The sequence below is a fragment of the Ips typographus genome, linkage group LG14 (assembly GCF_016097725.1).
Source record: "Ips typographus isolate SLU linkage group LG14, UJ_Ityp_2.0, whole genome shotgun sequence".
Lineage (NCBI taxonomy): Eukaryota > Metazoa > Arthropoda > Insecta > Coleoptera > Curculionidae > Ips > Ips typographus.
In genome coordinates, this window is record NC_138435.1 from 5,816,669 (window position 1) to 5,836,018 (window position 19,350).

At 43.0% G+C, this 19,350-nt stretch overlaps 1 protein-coding gene across 1 annotated transcript; it reads right to left on the minus strand.

The window, feature by feature from the left end:
• Positions 1 to 251: 251 nt before the first annotated feature.
• Positions 252 to 8,998, minus strand: LOC145737523 (uncharacterized). Its single transcript, XM_081992226.1, has 3 exons — positions 7,374 to 8,998; positions 1,735 to 1,942; positions 252 to 1,670 (listed from the first exon to the last, which is right to left on the minus strand). The coding sequence occupies exons 2-3, from the start codon at positions 1,935 to 1,937 to the stop codon at positions 1,472 to 1,474; spliced, it is 402 nt and encodes a 133-aa protein (XP_081848352.1). The 5' UTR covers positions 1,938 to 1,942; positions 7,374 to 8,998; the 3' UTR covers positions 252 to 1,471.
• Positions 8,999 to 19,350: the final 10,352 nt, after the last annotated feature.

Sequence of the window (19,350 nt, forward strand, 5' to 3'; positions counted from 1 at the left end):
ATGTCAGCTAGATGTTTGGTTAGCTCCGAACCGTGAATTTGGTAAGTATAAAATTTTTCGGCGATTTTGTCAATGTAGTCGTTAATGTATTGTAGCGCTTTTCTCGCGGTTTTCTTCGGTTACGTTGCCTCGGGCGCCACCTTCGTTATTTATAGTGGCTGAAGGTCCACTTTGCGGTACCTGGGTAGCCTTTAGACAGCTGGAGAAAAGTTCCAAAGGGTTCGGGAAGAAAACAAAATTAAAACAACTGTTTTCACTAATTGCACTGTATTACGGCTCTCAATACTTACAGTAAATACTCACGGTAACGAATACCCAATGAAACGGAAATTACCTTATACGGTGGTACGGGGAAAGCGTGTAACGATAATGAAAACTACCTACGGACCCTTCACTACTGATTAGCCTGACTACTGTAGATTAAGACACGGTAAAAGTACGGCGGTACGGTACGGTTATGTAAAACTGACTACTCGGCGCCGGAATTTATTCCAAAAAAAAAAAAAAAAAAACCCAAAGAGGCCCAATTACGTGACCAGCGGTGTTCACGCCACTCGACCTAACCTCTAGGTGCCTCTCCCCGATTCCCCGGGGTTCGACAAATAGAGCCTCGGTTGCACACTGTTTCCCCAAGCGTGCAACAGAGGTTTTAAGTCTCGTGACGTTGCCAGTCACACAGCCGCTAATCCCTCCAGTATTCCCAAACCCGTTTACTGCTCCGTTTCCCCGGAGCTAAGCGAACGAGTCACAGGATTCACCGTTCCCGCTTGCTACACCGTTTCCCCGGTGTTCAACAAACAGGAACAGGACCAGAAGGATTACCTAACTGTTTTCACCAAAATTAGTAACTGTAGCCGGCGCCGTCTTATCAAAAACACCCTCAAACAGAAAACCCCGGAAAGCTATAGGAAATGCCCCAAACGAAAATCCCCTGAAAGATACTGAATATGCCCCAATTTACAGTTTATTATATTAACTACAGTTAACGGTACGGGTTTAAACAGCAAACGGAACAAATACCGGACGGTCGGTATGTGTCTATTTTTTACTTACAAGTTCGCGGAGATAAGAGATAACGGTCGGCACGGATCGGCTTAGCAGGCTGATTTCGATCTTTGCTGATCGAAGAATCCCTATTTTCCGGCTCGGGGCCTTCTTTTATACACAAATCCCACGGTGGGGGCTGTTAGTGGCGGTACCCACTCTCAGCGCCCACCGAACCATTTCGAACGGCCCCGGACGGCCCCGATAGAATCGACGCCACGACGGACGCGGACTAGCACCCAGCAGTGAAGGTCACGCGCATTCAGATTTAATCAGCGAAAAATTAGTAACTTCGTTACACACCCCCCCTTCTTACGGAAAAAAAAAAATATATATTTCCCCAACACAATATTTTTTTTTTATTATTGCGAAAAAAAGCTAAAAAAAAAAGAAACTCTAACGTTAGTTAACTAACACTTAACCTAGCTTAACCTAAACTAAAACTAATCCACCAAGCGGTGGCGCCTCTCGGTGCACCCACACCGTGGGCAACCCCGGGACGACGATCGGCGGCGGACGGGAGACGGATCGGCGGGCGACCTGCGGGAGCGCGAAGGTCGCGGTGGCGGCGGAGGCGGCAGCGGCTGTGGGCAGCACCGACGGGTGGTGACACCCAGCCTCCCACACTGTGAGCAAAAAAGCATCGGTGACAGCTGGCACTCCGTCCGGTAGTGCCCCCGGTGACCGCACCTCCAGCATGAGTCGGGGTGCACCGTCACCCGATGGTCCTCCATCCACCTTGTCTCCTCTCGGAGGCGTCGGATTGCCACTGGGGTCTCAGGTCGGCTCGGCGGCGGCGGCGACGGTGCGTGGCGGTCCACCTCCCGATAGAAGGGGTCACCCCCCGTTGGGACCACCACTAACACATCGGACGATGCGTCACTGTCGCTCATGTCGGCTAATATAGAAAAAAAAAGAATAAGTGTCGGTACAGGACCCCCGAAACAGAACGAACAGACAACACAATCTACCCCCACAATATTTGTTACCCCCTTTCTACTTTTTTACGGTGTTACCAACTGTTTTTTTTCCGGTGCCCTACGGCGGTGCCTGCGACCGCCTAGGCAGCGCCACGCGCACCCGCGTCCCAGTGGAGCTGGTCAGCAAGACACGGCGGCGCCCGCTGGACGCCGAAAACCTTCCCCCCAACGCCGCCACAAGACCGGGTGGCCAGTCCTTCGGGTCTGGGTACACCACGGCGAAGTCCGCCACCTGGCGGTCCGGCCAAGCCTCCCCGTCGCGCGGCGCCCGACCGCCATACCGTGCCAGCAAGATTTCGGCCGCCGACAGGCCGGGTGTTGGGGGCGGCAGGGTGACGGGTATCAACCTCCATGTCGGCGGCGGCGGTGGCGAGGGCGGGATCGGAGACAATAAGGGCGGCATCGGGGACAGACAGGGCAGCGGCGGCGTCCGGGACGGAGAAAACGGGGACGGCACAGACGGCGGCGGCGTCGGCGGATCAAACAGGTCGGTCGACGGCGGCGGAGGTGACGGTTCGGTCGGCGGTGACGGTCGCGTTGGCGGGGAAAACACACGGTTGTCCGGCTCCCCTAAATCGCCGAGGAACTCGAGCAGTTCCGCTGGCCAATCCCGAAGGTGGGGAAACTGCTCGAAGCAGGGGCGCTTTGCCGGCGGAGGAGTCATTCTCTGTAAACATAGTCGTAAGGTACGGGTGTTTCGGCACATTACCTGCCCACATAATCACTAGACGATACAAAAAAAAAAAAGGCACAACCCCAATTACAACCCCCGGAACTCTACGGTACATTAATACATCACCTCCGCAGAACTTAATGGTTTTAAGTCCTTGATATGTATACGGCGGTACCATTTTCCGTTCTCATCCCTTAAGTCGTACACCACCGGTGACACAACTCGTTTTACCAAGTACGGTCCGGAAAACTTCGGGGCTAACTTTGCAGCAAAACCCTTGTCGGCGGATGACAACGGATTTTCCCGTTTCATAACTCGGTCCCCAACTTTACATCTCCATTCTCGTCGGCGCAAATTGTAGTTACGGCTCTGAGCGGAGAAAGCTCGGCCCAGATTAACTCGGACCAACTCATAAACTTCAGCAAGCTTTCGGAGATGTTCGGTATAGCCTTGGTAGTCGGTTTCGGCGGGCGGGCGGTCGTTTGTAAGTTCGGTGACGGGCGGGCGGTCGTTTGTAAGGTCGGTGACGGGCGGGCGGTCGTTTGTAAGGTCGGTGACGGGCGGACGGGACAATGCAGCGGGCGGCTCCAACTCTCGGCCAAAGTTCAGAAAAGCCGGAGTAAACCCTGTAGACTCATGCCGGGACGTGTTCACGGCGAAAACCAAATCTGTAAGATAAACATCCCACTTTCTGTGGTTTTCCTCACAAAAGGAAGCCACCATAGTTTTCAAAGTTTTATTTGTACGCTCTACCGGGTTTGCTTGCGGTGTGTACGGCGGAGTCAGACGGTGGTTTATTCCCATTTCCTTCAGTAAACCACGGAACAGTTTACCAGTAAACTGGGTCCCGTTGTCGGAAATTACGGTTTTCGGACACCCAAAGCGCATTAAGACTTCCTCGTGTAAAGCTTGACTGACGGCCTTGGCGGTAGCTTTGCGGATGGCTTTGCACTGGACCCACTTTGTAAACCTATCCTGAAACACAACCAAATAAGAGTTACCCTTAGAGGACCTCGGTAACGGCCCCACTAGGTCAGTGCTAACGGTTTCCCACGGTTGACAGTTGCGGGACGGTTGCATCTTTCCAGGCGGTTTCTGGGATTCACCCTTAAATCGCTGACAAACAGAGCAATTCCGGACGAACCGAGCGGTATCTCGGAACATCCCTGGCCAATAATAGCGGCGGGCAATGCGGGCTATTGTCTTGGCTATGCCCTGATGGCCGGCGGTCGGTTGAGAGTGGTTTTCATCCAGTACAGCTCTTCGAGCATCTTTAGGCACGCAAACCTTCCATGGATCGGCCATTTCGTTCTCAGTCAAGTCGGTCATGTCCCAGAAATGTCGATAGAGACGGCCATTGCGCACACAAAAATCCGGAAAAGCTTCGGGGTTCTTTTCCACGGCGGTTTTCTTCGAACTCTATGTCGTGTAACCCTGTTTCAAGTCTATACTAGAAATGTATCTGGCTCTGCGCAGCTTGTCTAGTATTGCGTTGATAAACGGCAACGGGTACGCATCCGGACGAGACACAGAGTTCACTTTCTGAAAATCGATACAGAACCGGTGCTTACCATCCTTTTTCTTGACAATCACCACCGGCGAGCTCCAAGGGCTCATGGAAGGCTCAATAACGCCCTCTTCCAGCATCCGATCAACCTCTGTGTTGATCACTTCCTGCATTTTCGGATTGCGGGGGTGGTATCTTTGTTTTATGGGGTCGCTTTGTGTCAAGTTAATGTGGTGGTAAATCAGCGGTGTTGTGCCCTCTATTGACTCAAAACCGGGTAGTTCGGCGGCCAAAAAGTTCTGAAGTCGGTCCTCTTCATCGGCGGTTAGCAACAGTTTCGGCGGTGCGGTAAGACCCAACGGACTGCATGGAAGAGGCAGCGGTACTACGGTAACCTGACTGGTGCTTAGATCAATCTGAAAAGCATGTTGTTTTAACAAATCCATGCCAAACACAACGTCGGAAGTGAGATTTGGCAAATAGCTCAGATCTGCCTGCAAACTAAGATCATTAATAGAGACGGTAAGCCGGAAAGCTTCGGTGATCTTGACCACGCCTCCACTAGCAACTTGAGCGGAACTGGTGTGCGGGGTGATCTGTTGCGAACGTTTAGCAACACACAACTCCCTAACGGCGTCACCTATGAAAGAATGAGCTGCTCCGGTATCTATTAATGCCCTAAACGGTGTTTCTAAAATTGTAACAGGCAGGTGCGGACGGCAATCTTCTTTTGTACGGACAGGCAAGGTTTCGGTTTGACGGTGCTGGACGGACCTTGCTGCAATGCAACACCGATCTAGTTTCCCGTCCGGCAGGTGCAATCCCGGCTCAATACACCGGCCTTGCCACAACGGGAGCAAAACAGCCTTGCCTGGTTTCTGCAGGCCGAACGGTAATGGCCTTTTTGACCGCAGTTCCAGCATTGAGGGCCGTTATCCGTAGCCTGTTGGCTTGGTCCGGCTCGTTCTTCGGTCCCAGTGGATGGTCTAGCTGGCGGCACTGTCGTTGGCCTAATTGCCCGGTTTGCTGGATTTTCTGTAAATTGACGGGTGTTAGTAAAATTCCGGGGCCCTGAGAATGGCCGTGACGACGGTATGGAGGCGGGAATTATAGGCGGCGGCGGTGAGTGCAGCTCCTTGAACAATAGTTCGGTTTCTCGAACCGATCGGGCAAAGCTGGTGCGATCCGAAAAATCGCCCCGACGGATTTGTTGTCGGTACTCCGGCAACAAATTACGATAGAGCCACCTCAGCTCTTCTTCCGGGCTAATTCCCCCATGACGGCGGATTAACGTCTGCAGCTCAGTTATATACGCACCAGCCGATTCATTCGGTCGCTGACGTCGCCGACTGATTTCCAGCTCCAAATCTTCGGCATAATTTATGGGGAAGTAGAAGCTGCGAAAATCAGCCAGAAACTGCCCCCAGGATCGCCAACTTCCTCTGTTGTTACGGAACCCCAAAGCGGCCTCACCCTGTAACAAATCAGGCATATGTGGCAATAAAACGTCCATGGAAATGCCTTGAGCGTCACAGAGCTCTTGGACACGCTCCACAAATGCAACGGGGTCGTTTCGGCCATCAAAGTACACTTTCCAGTTGTGTACTTGCACATGGGCAGTCGGCGGCGGTACGGTGGTAGACGGGGATCCAGAAACGGCGGGCGGTGAGTGAACGGTCGGCGGCAGGGCAAACGTGACGGCTGGCAAGCCTGTCATAGTGACAGGAGGCGTTGTCACCACAGAAGTACCTGTAACAGTCGTAAAATACCGGGTGGTCGTCGACGTTACGGCGGTAGTGGTTGGCGGTGACAGTGGGTGGTTTGGAAACCCAACAACCGGTACTGCAGGAAACGCAAACTGTTGCAAGTGTGGGGACGGTGTTGCCACACCCTCACGCATGTAACGCACCAGTCGTCTACGCAACATTTCCACGGTCCCAGTCACATCCAGGCAAAACTTACTGAGTTGACCCTGCAACTCTTCCTTTTTCAACCCGTAAATCCAACTCACCCTCACGTCAGTCGGTCCCGGTACTACTGACAACTCCATGTTGTCGCTGTCTCGACCCTCGGTCACTCCACCAGCGGCCCTGTCTCCGCTGTAGCCTTCCTCGTCCATTTCTCTTCAGCTAAAGAAAACCGGCAAAAGAAAACAGTCTATAATAAAGGGGAAAAAAAAAAATCGGTCCCTGCTCGGGCGCCAAATTTGTAGCGCTTTTCTCGCGGTTTTCTTCGGTTACGTTGCCTCGGGCGCCACCTTCGTTATTTATAGTGGCTGAAGGTCCACTTTGCGGTACCTGGGTAGCCTTTAGACAGCTGGAGAAAAGTTCCAAAGGGTTCGGGAAGAAAACAAAATTAAAACAACTGTTTTCACTAATTGCACTGTATTACGGCTCTCAATACTTACAGTAAATACTCACGGTAACGAATACCCAATGAAACGGAAATTACCTTATACGGTGGTACGGGGAAAGCGTGTAACGATAATGAAAACTACCTACGGACCCTTCACTACTGATTAGCCTGACTACTGTAGATTAAGACACGGTAAAAGTACGGCGGTACGGTACGGTTATGTAAAACTGACTACTCGGCGCCGGAATTTATTCCAAAAAAAAAAAAAAAAAACCCAAAGAGGCCCAATTACGTGACCAGCGGTGTTCACGCCACTCGACCTAACCTCTAGGTGCCTCTCCCCGATTCCCCGGGGTTCGACAAATAGAGCCTCGGTTGCACACTGTTTCCCCAAGCGTGCAACAGAGGTTTTAAGTCTCGTGACGTTGCCAGTCACACAGCCGCTAATCCCTCCAGTATTCCCAAACCCGTTTACTGCTCCGTTTCCCCGGAGCTAAGCGAACGAGTCACAGGATTCACCGTTCCCGCTTGCTACACCGTTTCCCCGGTGTTCAACAAACAGGAACAGGACCAGAAGGATTACCTAACTGTTTTCACCAAAATTAGTAACTGTAGCCGGCGCCGTCTTATCAAAAACACCCTCAAACAGAAAACCCCGGAAAGCTATAGGAAATGCCCCAAACGAAAATCCCCTGAAAGATACTGAATATGCCCCAATTTACAGTTTATTATATTAACTACAGTTAACGGTACGGGTTTAAACAGCAAACGGAACAAATACCGGACGGTCGGTATGTGTCTATTTTTTACTTACAAGTTCGCGGAGATAAGAGATAACGGTCGGCACGGATCGGCTTAGCAGGCTGATTTCGATCTTTGCTGATCGAAGAATCCCTATTTTCCGGCTCGGGGCCTTCTTTTATACACAAATCCCACGGTGGGGGCTGTTAGTGGCGGTACCCACTCTCAGCGCCCACCGAACCATTTCGAACGGCCCCGGACGGCCCCGATAGAATCGACGCCACGACGGACGCGGACTAGCACCCAGCAGTGAAGGTCACGCGCATTCAGATTTAATCAGCGAAAAATTAGTAACTTCGTTACAGTATTCAACTCCAGTCATAGCATGTAAGTCTTGTACTCTAGTATAAATCCTTGATGACGTTATCGCCCTCAAGGCTTTATTTTGTTGTACTTGAAGTCGTCTTCTTTGTCTGTCAGGTATTATAATCCATACAGGTGCTGCATAAGTAAGTATTGGTCGAAGTATAGTTTTGTAAATTTGTAGTTTATTGCTAGGACTTAGGGGAGATTTAGGATTCATGAGTGGGTATCATTTTTGGGAAGCGGCGAAGGTTTTTTGGACAAGGTAGGATATATTCGAGTAGAAGTTTAGTCTGCTGTCAAACATAACTCCAAGATACTTTACTGTCTTTTTCGGTGTTATTGCGGTGTTCTTCACAAAAAGTGGCGTAATGTTATAGTTGGTGTTTTTCTTGGTAAACACCACTAATTCGGTTTTGTGTGCGTTGATATTGAGTTTCCATTTGTCATAGTAAGGGTAAAGAACGTTAAGGTGGTGGTTGATTCGTATTTTTGCGGCTTGGGCGTAGTATGAGTGGCTGTATATAGCAGTATCGTCCGCGTATAATGCCAGTTTAGTCATGTGGTGTTTGGGAATGTCTGATGTATATAAAGTGTAAAGTTGAGGGGGTAGAACGGTGCCTTGTGGTACACCTGCACACAGATGCTTGGGAAGAGAGTAGCTTTCTTCGATGCGGACTTGGAATGTACGATTTTGGATGTAGGAGTGGATTAAGGATACAATATGTAGTGGTAAATTAAAAATTGCGAAAAGTTTGTATATTAATCCAGCGTGCCAAACTGAATCAAATGCTTTCTCCATGTCAAGTAACAACATGACGGTGTTCATCTCCCGGTTAAATGCTTCGTAAGCTTCACATGCAATTTTTGCAGCTAACATGTTTATGTTGTGTCCCGGCCGAAAACCAAACTGCTCCGGGGGAATAATCGAGAGACTTTGCACCGTCACATTGATTCTTTTCAGGAGAATTTTCTCTACCAACTTTGACAGAGAGTTCACCAGAGATATTGCGCGATATGATTCTCGATTTGTCGCTTCTTTTCCAGGTTTTAGGATGGATATGATAATGGCAGTTTTCCATTGACTAGGGAAGTGTTGGAGAAGGATTATTGCATTTATAATATGCAATAAATGGATGATAGTTTTGCGAGGAAGGTTTTTTAAGAGTTTGTAAGGAATGGTGTCCGGACCGGGAGCTTTATTGTTTGGGAGGGAGCGGAGAATTTCTTGGATTTCCGTGGGGGTAGTTTTTAATGCATTGAGTTTGTGTGGAGGGATGGGATCTTTGTGTGGAGGGATGGGTCTTTTTGCACGTCGGTTAGGTCCGGTTTTTCACTGTGGATTTCACTAAAATGTTCAGCTATGGTCTCAGCTTTCTCAGAGTTAAAAATCTTTTCCATTGTGCGTAATATGGTCGAGATTTTGACCGGTTTACTTCGTAACTTTCGTGTTACTTTCCACAATGAATTGTCTTTTACGTTTAGTTTGTTTAGTTGTTCTTGAATCTCTTGAGTTTGTTTAGTTGAATAACTGTCAGTCGGTTGAGTTGTTGTCGGTATTTTGGCCAGTTGAAATTTGTGTAGTCAAAGACTGTGCGTCGTTCTTGAACTCCGTCATCATCCAGAGTGATCTGTACTGGAAGATGATCAGAGTTCAAAGCGGTTTCTGTTCTGAGTTCAGTAAGGTTTGTGAGTCCTTTGTTTATGCCTATATCAATGTATGATGGCATGTTGTTTTGGTCAAGTGGATGGTGCGTTGGTTCGTCAGTGTACAAAAGCTGTAGGTTAGCGTTATCTTGTAAATATTCGTGTAGTAGGTGTCCATTTCGGTTATTTATGTGGTTGTTCCAGTGCGTATGTTTAGCGTTTAGATCACCTAATAGCAAGCATCTTGAGTTTGTGGTAAAGAATGGGCTTAAGTCATTTATAGTCATGTTTAGCCAGGGCGGGGCGTATGTTCCAACAATCATTGTGTTGTTATTTAGAGAAATTGCAACGCGTTCAATTGATGTTTGAAAATTTTTGATTCTCTTATAATTTATTCCCGATTTTATTAGGATTAATACGCCTCCACCTCGGCCGTATCCTGTATTTCGTTGGTTAATTCTGTCTTGTCTTTCAATTGAAAAGTTGTCAAAGTCAAGTGTATCTCCTGTACGTAATTTAGTTTCAAGTATTATTGCAATGTCAGCTTTTTTCAGAGCTAGGTAGTCGTTAAGTTCTCCCAATTTATTGAGAATTCCATTACAGTTCCAACATGTTATATTGAATTTTAAATTTCATATGAGGGAAGAATTTCATTAAAAAAGTGAGTCATTATTTCAAATTTGTCCCTGGAAGTTTTACCTCCCTCTCTCAACAGACTCGAAAAATGTTTTACGGCTTTGAGAGCTTCATTTAAGTTTATTAAAGTGTTAAGTTCCTTAAACGCATCATTTAGGTCTCTCACCTGAGTCATGCCAGATGTCCCCCGATCAGCTGCCGGCCTAGCGTTGCGGCGTCCATCTCTAGCGCTCAGCGTATCAGGGAAATTGATATCGTAGTCCTCATGTCTTTGTCTGGGGGGTGGCTGTCTTTGCGGTGGTGGTTGCGTCAGGTGGTGCGGCTGCTTGCTTCGCCAGGCTGGATTTGCTGGCAGAGGAGCTTCTTTCAGCTTTTTCTGCGGAAGTTTGCTCGTTCTGTACTCGTATACTGGACACGTAGTACTGATAGACCGGTGTTTTCCTCCACAATTGGCGCATTTTGGTTCAAAGTCTCGGTTTGGACAATGAATAATTTCATGCTCTTCTGCGCATCTGCTACATTTAACTTTACGCATGCAATTTTGTCGTGAATGGCGCCAGGTCTGGCATCTTTGGCATTGTATTATGGGTTTCTGGTTTTTCCCAAGATACTCTGACATAATTGATCTTATTTCCTGGTTTAGTTTGGATGCTGTTTGTTTAGTATCTGCGATGATGAGGTAGAGAGGCCTGACAGTGTTTTTCATTTTGTAGATATGGAAAACTTGCATGTTGTGTTCGTCTTGAAGTTCTTGTTTGATTTCCTCTTCTGGTGTTGTGTAAGTGTGGAATTCAGTTTGTTCTTCTTTGAGTTGTCGAAGTATTGTTTGGTGGTCCATTTTGTCTTCTGTGTAGAGTATGACAGAGTTTTTGGCATATTTCAGAGTAATTTTTTTCGTTACTTTTTTAATTTCACTTAAAAAGAGTTTGTGAGAATGCAGCTTTCCCTTGATAACAATAGGTGGTGGTTTGGTGTTACCAGCCTTCTTGTTTAATGTGGGTATGGCTTTGTTTCTTATTAAGTCCTCTGTGTTTTCAGTAGTTTCCATGTCCATGTCTGATTCATTTTGCTGTTCGTTGTGTAGTTTGTCGTATCTGTTTTTAATTTCAATTGTAGTAGTCGGTTGGCTAAATAAATGCTTTAATTTAACGCATATTGTCGGCGAAACAAAACCATCTTTTGCTGTTGAACTGCCTGTGCCATTATCAGCAGTTTGTGTTACTGGCTTTTTGCTCATGTTTAGACTTTTTTTGGACTGTAGTTTGTGTGTCCTTTTCAGGTGGCCTATTGCTGTCTCGATGGTTTCCCTGTGGGTTTCAGCTGATGTTGATGTCCTATTCACGATCGATCGATGAAGAGAACTGCAGTCTAAGCATTTAGTCTGGTTGATGTGTTTCTTCAGCTGCTCGATGGTTTTGGCGATCTTTAGCTGAGTGATAGAGATTTTGGAAGATGTTGCGGTACTGGCCTCTGACGTGTAGCTTGAAGCTAATGATGCGTTGTCATCATCGGCTATTTCAGTGGCTTGTGGGGGTTTCCCCGCCGTTCCCGGGATGGGAAATTGGAACTGCTGCGCTATCGTCGGTGTCTGTACTCGGTACGGTTCACTCGGCTGACGTAAGCGATTGTTTCGAATTCGACTCGACTATTGTTAATGTTAACAATTGCAAGAAGATCAGTTATGCACTGGTTATCACTTGGCGTTCGGTAGACTTCTCGACACTTTGATCTTAGCCAAAAGGCCGAGAAGCGGCAGCTGGGCTGATTCTGTTGGTCTTCATTGCTGAAGACACTTTCCGAATGATCGAAAGTTGGTACTGAAGGAGATTAATCCTTCGACAGCGGCGCGGACTGCCACCTGCTGCCATCTGTGAAACAAAGATGAAGGGTGAACGACAACTGAAGGTTGCGTTTACCAGATTGTCAAGAAGACAAGGTCTATATTTCACCAAAGACCGATATACAGGGTGATTCCAAAGTTGGTGCTTTCCTTTCACCTACGAATAGGGCTTCAAAAAATAAGTTTTTTTTTCCTTTGACGCTTTTTCGAAATATGAACAATAACGAAGATACAGGGTGTCAAAATTTTACTGAAAAAAAAACAAAATAAAAAATAACTTAAATTTAATTTTAATTAACTACAGGTTATTCTTTATCATCAGACATAAACATAAACAAAAGATTTCAGCCGCCTTTGAACTAAGTTTTAATAATTTGACAATTTAAATTAAAACAGCATTTAATTTTAGGCACGCATTAAGATGGTTTTTATTTTTTTACTCGAAAGCGGTGCGTCGTAGCAAAAAATAATAAAAGGGGGTTTTATTTTTAGAATTGAACAAGGAATTTAATAATAAATTTTATATTAAAAAAAAAAACTAGAAGGGTAATATTTTTTTTCGAAAATGTTTTTAAAAAATTATACGCGCGCCACTGGTAAACGCAAAAAATTGTTGTTTCTTGGAAAATTTCCTTTCCACGTAGCTACTGACACCTACAAAATTTTGTTTAATTACTTCAAGTGGTTTGGCCAAAATCATTCAATCATCAAGCACATTTTTATTTTTTCAGTTAAACTTTGACACCCTGTATCTTCGTTATTGTTCATATTTCAAAAACGTCAAAGGAAAAAAAACTTTATTTTTTGAAGCCCTATTCGCAGGTGAAAGAAAAGCACCAACTTTGGAATCACCCTGTATATGTTAAGCAGAAAATTCACATAAGTGAAAGTTCTGAAGTTTCTTTGCCTGGTAATAGCAAATATTACAAAACCTAACCTAACCTACAAGCCTGATGCCTGCATACCTAAGGACAAGCGCAAGCTTGTAGGTTTGTAATATTTGATATTACCAGGCAAAGAAACTTCAGAACTTTCACTTATGTGAACTTTCTGCTTAACATATACAGTGCCCGCGTAAATAATTTATTTTTTGAACCTGTATAGCTATTGCCACAAAATTTGGAACGCTTAAATATTTTCAACTTGTTCATCTTTTCACCTAATAATGACGGCTTAAAATGTCAAAGTGTCAGTTTTACGGCGCTTTCGTTTATTTTTTCTTATGGAATGGGTGGTCGAATGACACTTTGTTTTGAGGGTCTGTTCATGCTCCAGTCAACCTTCAATTTGTACGTCATTTGTTCATCAGTGGTTTTCGAATAACCGATCGCTAGCTAAATATCTGGTGAGTTTGTTGTTTTTTTTAGCGCTGTATAAAATTACCTAAAAAATACCTATTAGATATTTTAAAACTACAATATTTGACGAAGTCACTGTTTAGTGCATTTTTATTCGCGTTTGTATTTACTGCTTAAATATCCACATTTTTCCTTTAATGTTTGATTTTCTAGAGTAGTAACTTTTCTATTTATTCTGAGAGTTTTTGAAAGTTTAGTTAAGTTTTAATTTTATTTTTGTTTTATTTTTCTTTCTATTCGAAAACCACTGAAACAAATGACGTACAAATTGAAGGTTGACTGGAACATGAACAAACCTTCAAAACAAGGTGTCATTCGACCACCCATTCCATTAGAAAAAAATAAACGAAAGTGCCGTAAAACTGTCACTTTGCCGTCATTATTATGTGAAAAGATGGACAATTTGATTTTATTTAAGCGTTCCAAATCTCATCATTTAAGCGTTCCAAGTCTCATCATTTACGCGGGCTCTGTATATCGGTCTTTGGTGAAATATAGACCTTGTCTTCTTGACAACCTGGTGAACGCAACCTTCAGTTGTCGTTCACCCTTCATCTTTGTTTCACAGATGGCAGCAGGTTGCAGTCTGCGCCGCTGTCCAAGAATTAATTTCCTTCAGTACCAACTCTCGATCATTCGGAAAGTGTCTTCAGGAATGAAGACCAACAGAGTCAGCCCAGCTGATGAGGTTTGTAAGTACCGAAACGGCCGTCTTGGGAGATAGCTCTGTTTTTCGAATATTCGAAATTAGGTACTGGCAGCGTTGCCAGTGTCAGTACAAAACTAGTACTTTTTAATCCCCTTTAGTACCACAGTGTAGAGATGGGAAATCCAGTTCCTTTATAGGAACTAGTTCTTCAGGGTGCCTATTCTAACTGCATTTCGACTTAGAAATTAATTTCGACACTACCTCTGCATTACCTCGTGTATTAAATTAAGTTTTGAGTATGGCTTTTCAATTCGTTAATTATCTAATCGTGGAAGATATGGAACGTGAGGAAGAACGCAATCGAATGCGTTTATTCCGACGAACCATAAGCGATGCACAAAATCCATTTTCTATCTCCGAGCAAGAGTTTGTGAAAAACTTTAGATTAAATAAGAAAGCATCTTTGGATATTATAAATATATTAGCTCCTCATATGGAACAAGGGACTCAAAGAAACAGGCTGCCTGTAATGTTAAGAGTAAGTAAAATTTTTTTAGAGCGGTACTGGAATAATTATCATATTCATTTTATAGGTTTTAACAGGGGAACGGTGCGAACAGTACAACGGTGCGAACGTATATTAAATTGCTCCGTGTTATTCAAAATATTTGAAGTGTTTATTAAGTTAATAAAGTCTAATTTAAGTTTTAAAGTGAAGTAAAGTGATCAATATCTCTAAATGAGCGATAGTAGTGGCGAGGACAGTGATGAAACACTTTCTTTGCAAGAAACACAACTTAAATTGTTAAAATCCAGGAATATTGTCACAAGTAGATTTTCGTTAATTACTTAGTCAGCAAATAATCGGCCACTGACCGAAACAAGTCATCGACCACTTGGGTTGCAAAATAAGCAATCGAACCTTTTAGAACGGAAGCTAGCTAAGGTGTTGCAATCGCCAGTCAGCAATAAGTCATCAATTGTTCGGACAATGATCCAAGTGCTTAGACAAGCAATTAAGAAATTGAACTGACTAAGGGATCGCAATACCTTACAATAAATAGCCGAGAAATTGGGAAAGAAAGGGGAGTTAGAAATTATCCGCGAAACTAAACGGTTCGGTCGCGAAAGTTAAGGGAACTCTACCTTGACACTTACCCTCGTCCAAAATGGTTTGTGAATTAATTATCATGTAAGTACAAACCTTATAATTTGAATTAAACCAACTTATGTCTGACAATGCTTTTTATAAATTCAGTTTTCATTTAATCTTTCTTTATTAGTTTCTCTATGAATAAACGTTGTTGTTTTTGTTATCCAATCTTTGAGTTTAACTTGACTACGACCCCAGCCTACACGTCCCCGCGTTGCGACTAAAAATTAGATCGTGACAATATAGCCGACGATAAGACAGACGGCAGCTCGACCACCGATACCAGCAATAGAAAAAAAGGAAAAATTTCCAGAATTGTAAATAAACAAACCAATGTAGATAAACAAAGCGATGTAAATAAACAAGACATGGCGGAACAAAACAATTTGCAAGAAAAAGAAAGCAGTGAAGATGATTTTTTGAAACTTTTCAATAGTAGAGCGCCTGTTATGAGAACTCCTCCAAGAAGCGAGTGCTTTACCGAGAATGACAACAATCCAAAGAGACCAAGATCGGAATCTACCCCTCCAGAATCAACACGAACAAAAATAGCCAAACATATTCTATTGGATGGAACTGAAGATAAATTTAACTATATTATTAACAACGAACACAAGGCTAATAACCATATGTCAAATGATATAACAAAAAATGAACATGGAAACTCTAATGGTACTACACGATCATTCTTTGATGATATCCTGAAAAACCTACAAGTAATCCACAATGTGACCGACAAAAGAGTTATAGAACAAAGCGACGTCTCTGAAATAAGAAAAGCCTCGTTTGACCTTCATCTGATTGTAACTACCTTGGCATTCAGTGTAGGTAAACTGGAAGCAGAAGTCACTCTAGGTCTTCAAAACAGAACATCGACAAATAACTTCCAAATAACAAACGCCCCCAGAGCTAGTACCCAGAATATCTCAGAATACGACGAGTTTCCAAAATTACCTGTACAAGTAACAAGGAAGAAGACATACAGCTCAGTCGTAACTACTAAAGGTAATACGGTTGAAAAAGATAAAGTGTGGATTACACCACCCACAGGAAAAAAAAACGAAACTATGATAAAGCCTAAAAATCCTAAACACACAATTGACATTTTAAAAACGGTGAAACCTCTATTAAACAATCACGGAACAAAGGAAACATTCAAAAACGTTAGACATTTACAGAATGGAGGAGTGGTCGTTCAGTGTGAGTCTGATTAACAGCAACAGAGACTGCAGACGGTATTGTCGAAACAACAGGAAGTGGAGTACAAAGCGCTTTATAGTACCAATCCAATGTTTATGTTGACAGGTATAGAGAAAGGATATGAACCAAAAGAACTAATTCACGAACTAATTGAAGATAATCCCCAAATAAAGGATACTTTCGGCTCAGAAGTTGAGAAAAAGATTACTTTTGTAGCTAAAAAACCGTGCAAAAATCAATACAAAGACAACTGGATTTTACAAGCTGAACCTGCAATATTTAAATGGATAATCAAATATGAAAACCTAACTTTTGATCTCACCAGGGCATACGTTCAAGAACACACCAACTTAGCAATATGCTTTAAATGTTGTAATTTTGGCCATGTTTCTAAATACTGCAAAAGCGATTTTTGTTGTCACAAATGCGGGGGAAAACATGAACCAAGTAAGTGCCCACCTGTCCAAAGTAAGATTGTCCAAATTGTAAAAAACTTAGGCTATTTCAACGAATGCATTCAGCCAGAGACAAAAAATGTCCTGCATTCATAAGAAAACTCGAAAAACAACGGGAACACACAAACTTCGGGGCAACAGCACAACAGGATTTTTTATGAAAGGAGCAACGGGGAACCTGCTAAGAAGAACAAGCTGAGCGAACACCGAAACTATGGGAATCATAGTAGAATCAGCATCATTCATCAAAATGTTCAATCAATCGGAAACTCTGTGGACGCAGTTAATCATCTACTCGAGGAATACACAGCTTGCAAATGCCTTTGCCTTACTGAACATTGGAAGAAAATGGAATACCTTAGCAACATTAATATAAACGGTTTTAAATTAGCGTCAAGTTTCTGCAGGGACCAAGGATATGGCGGCGTAGCAATATATTTGTATCCAGACATTAAATATCAAGTGCGTAATAAGATTAATAAACTTTCGGTAAGTGGAGTTTTTGAGTGTGCTTGTATAGAATGTAATTTAGAGAACACAGCATGTATTATAGCAACCATATACAGGCCTCCAAAAGGTGACCTAACAGTATTTTTTAAAAAACTGGAAACCATGCTTGAAGAAATATTTAAATATATTCATGTGACTATTTTTATTGCAGGAGATTTTAACATAGAGCTTCTTGAAAGTAACAGTACTCGAACACAGATTTTGTCCGTTATGTCATCTTTTGGAATCTACCCCACAATTTTAGAAAACACTAGAATTACGTCTTCTTGCAAAAGCTGCATTGACAATATATTCACTAATATTCCGGAATCAAAAATAAATAGCTGTGTCTTGAACACTACTATATCAGATCACACGGCTCAAAAAATAACATTTTATCTAGAAAGAGACTGTTCTAAACGTTGTTATTATAAAAGATTTTTTAGCAAGGAAAACAATGAACAGTTTTATGAATTAATCGGCCAGCAGCAATGGTTGGATGTGTTCGACGCTCCTAGGTTTGATGTAGACCAACAATGGTCACTTTTCAGCAAAACATTTCTTGCAGTTTTTCACCATTGTTTTCCAAAAAAGTTATACAATCCCGATTACAATAGAAATTTCTTGTATAAATGTAATAATCAGGTTCAAGAGGCCAAAAATCAGTTGGATGTTCTGTTAATGTTAAAATGCCAAAACGAAAGAGACTATAAAGAAAGATATTAGTTAGGTCAGATCACTACAGCAAGAAAATAAATAATTCAGAAAACAAAAACAAGTGCATGTGGACGATCTTTAAAGAAATATCAAATAAGCCAAACATTAACGACACCAAAATACCGGGGTTTACTGAAGAGACTGCGGACTCATACAACGAGTATTTGCTGGCCATTATTCCAGAGCTCTGCAAAGGAACTGGCCAAGCTCAATGGGATACGAAAATAAAAAGAAACGTGGAATCGATGCAGGTGAGACCAATAAGTGTTGATGAAATTCTTGAGTGCACTAAAAAAATTAAGCCAAAGAGCAGTTCAGGTGATGATGAAATTCCAAGTAGGCTTGTATGTCAAACAATGCCAGCAATGGCTGAAATTATTTGCTATATTATAAATAACTCTCTGAAGGAAGGTATTTTCCCAACGAATCTCAAGTTAGCAGTAATTAAGCCTATATATAAAAATAAAGGAGATTCCACGTATTTTCAAAACTACCGACCTATAAGCCTGCTTCCAGCGTTTTTCAAGCTCTTTGAAATTGTTATGTGTAAACAGCTGACAGAATTCATGAATGAATGTAGTCTTTTAGCAAAAAGTCAACACGAATATATACAAAAAAGGTCAACTCAGACCGCCATATTTGCCTTCACACAGACAATACTCGAATACTTGGATGACGGGGACACTTGGACTGTTTCTTGATCTATCAAAGGCGTTTTGACAGTTTGAACAGAGACCTTTTACTAAAAAAGCTGGAGATATACGGAGTCAGAGGCAGTGCACTTGATTGGTTTGCATCATATCTGGGAGATAGAACACAAAGAACTTCTATCACTAAAACCGGTTTGATTTTTAAGTCTAAAGTATCTGATAATATATTGGGACCAGTTCTATTTATAGTTTATGTGAACGATTTACATATGGAACTAGACAGCTCTCGTGATTACAGCATAACACAATATGCAGATGACACTAACCTCCTATTAAGAGGAAAAAATTTAGACCAGCTATGTGATCGCGCTGAAACCCTTCTTTTTGTAACAGATTTATGGTTCAGTAAAAACAACCTATACCTAAATCGCGAAAAAACGAGTGCTGTTTTGTTTAGATCAAAACTAAATAAAATTGTAGTACCCGAATCTCTCAATATTAATGGAAATCAGATAGAACTTAATAGCGCTACAAAGTTTCTAGGTGTCAACATTGACGAATTCTTAGATTGGAGTGAAAATATTGAGAGATTGGGTGTCAAACTGAACAAAGCTTGTTACTGTATACGTAATGTAAAAAAGTACCTAGAACCGCACGCCCTCAGAACATTATACTTTGCAAACTTCGAAAATGTAATGAGATATGGTATAATCTTCTGGGCATCAAACAGTTCAGCACAGAGTATTTTCGTAATTCAAAAACGAATTATAAGAGTGATTTGTAACATGTCTCATTTGCAAACCTGCAGGGGAGTGTTTAGAGCAAATAAAATACTAACTACTTTTGCGTTATATATATTTGAGGTAATTTTGTTAACTTATAAAAACAAACAT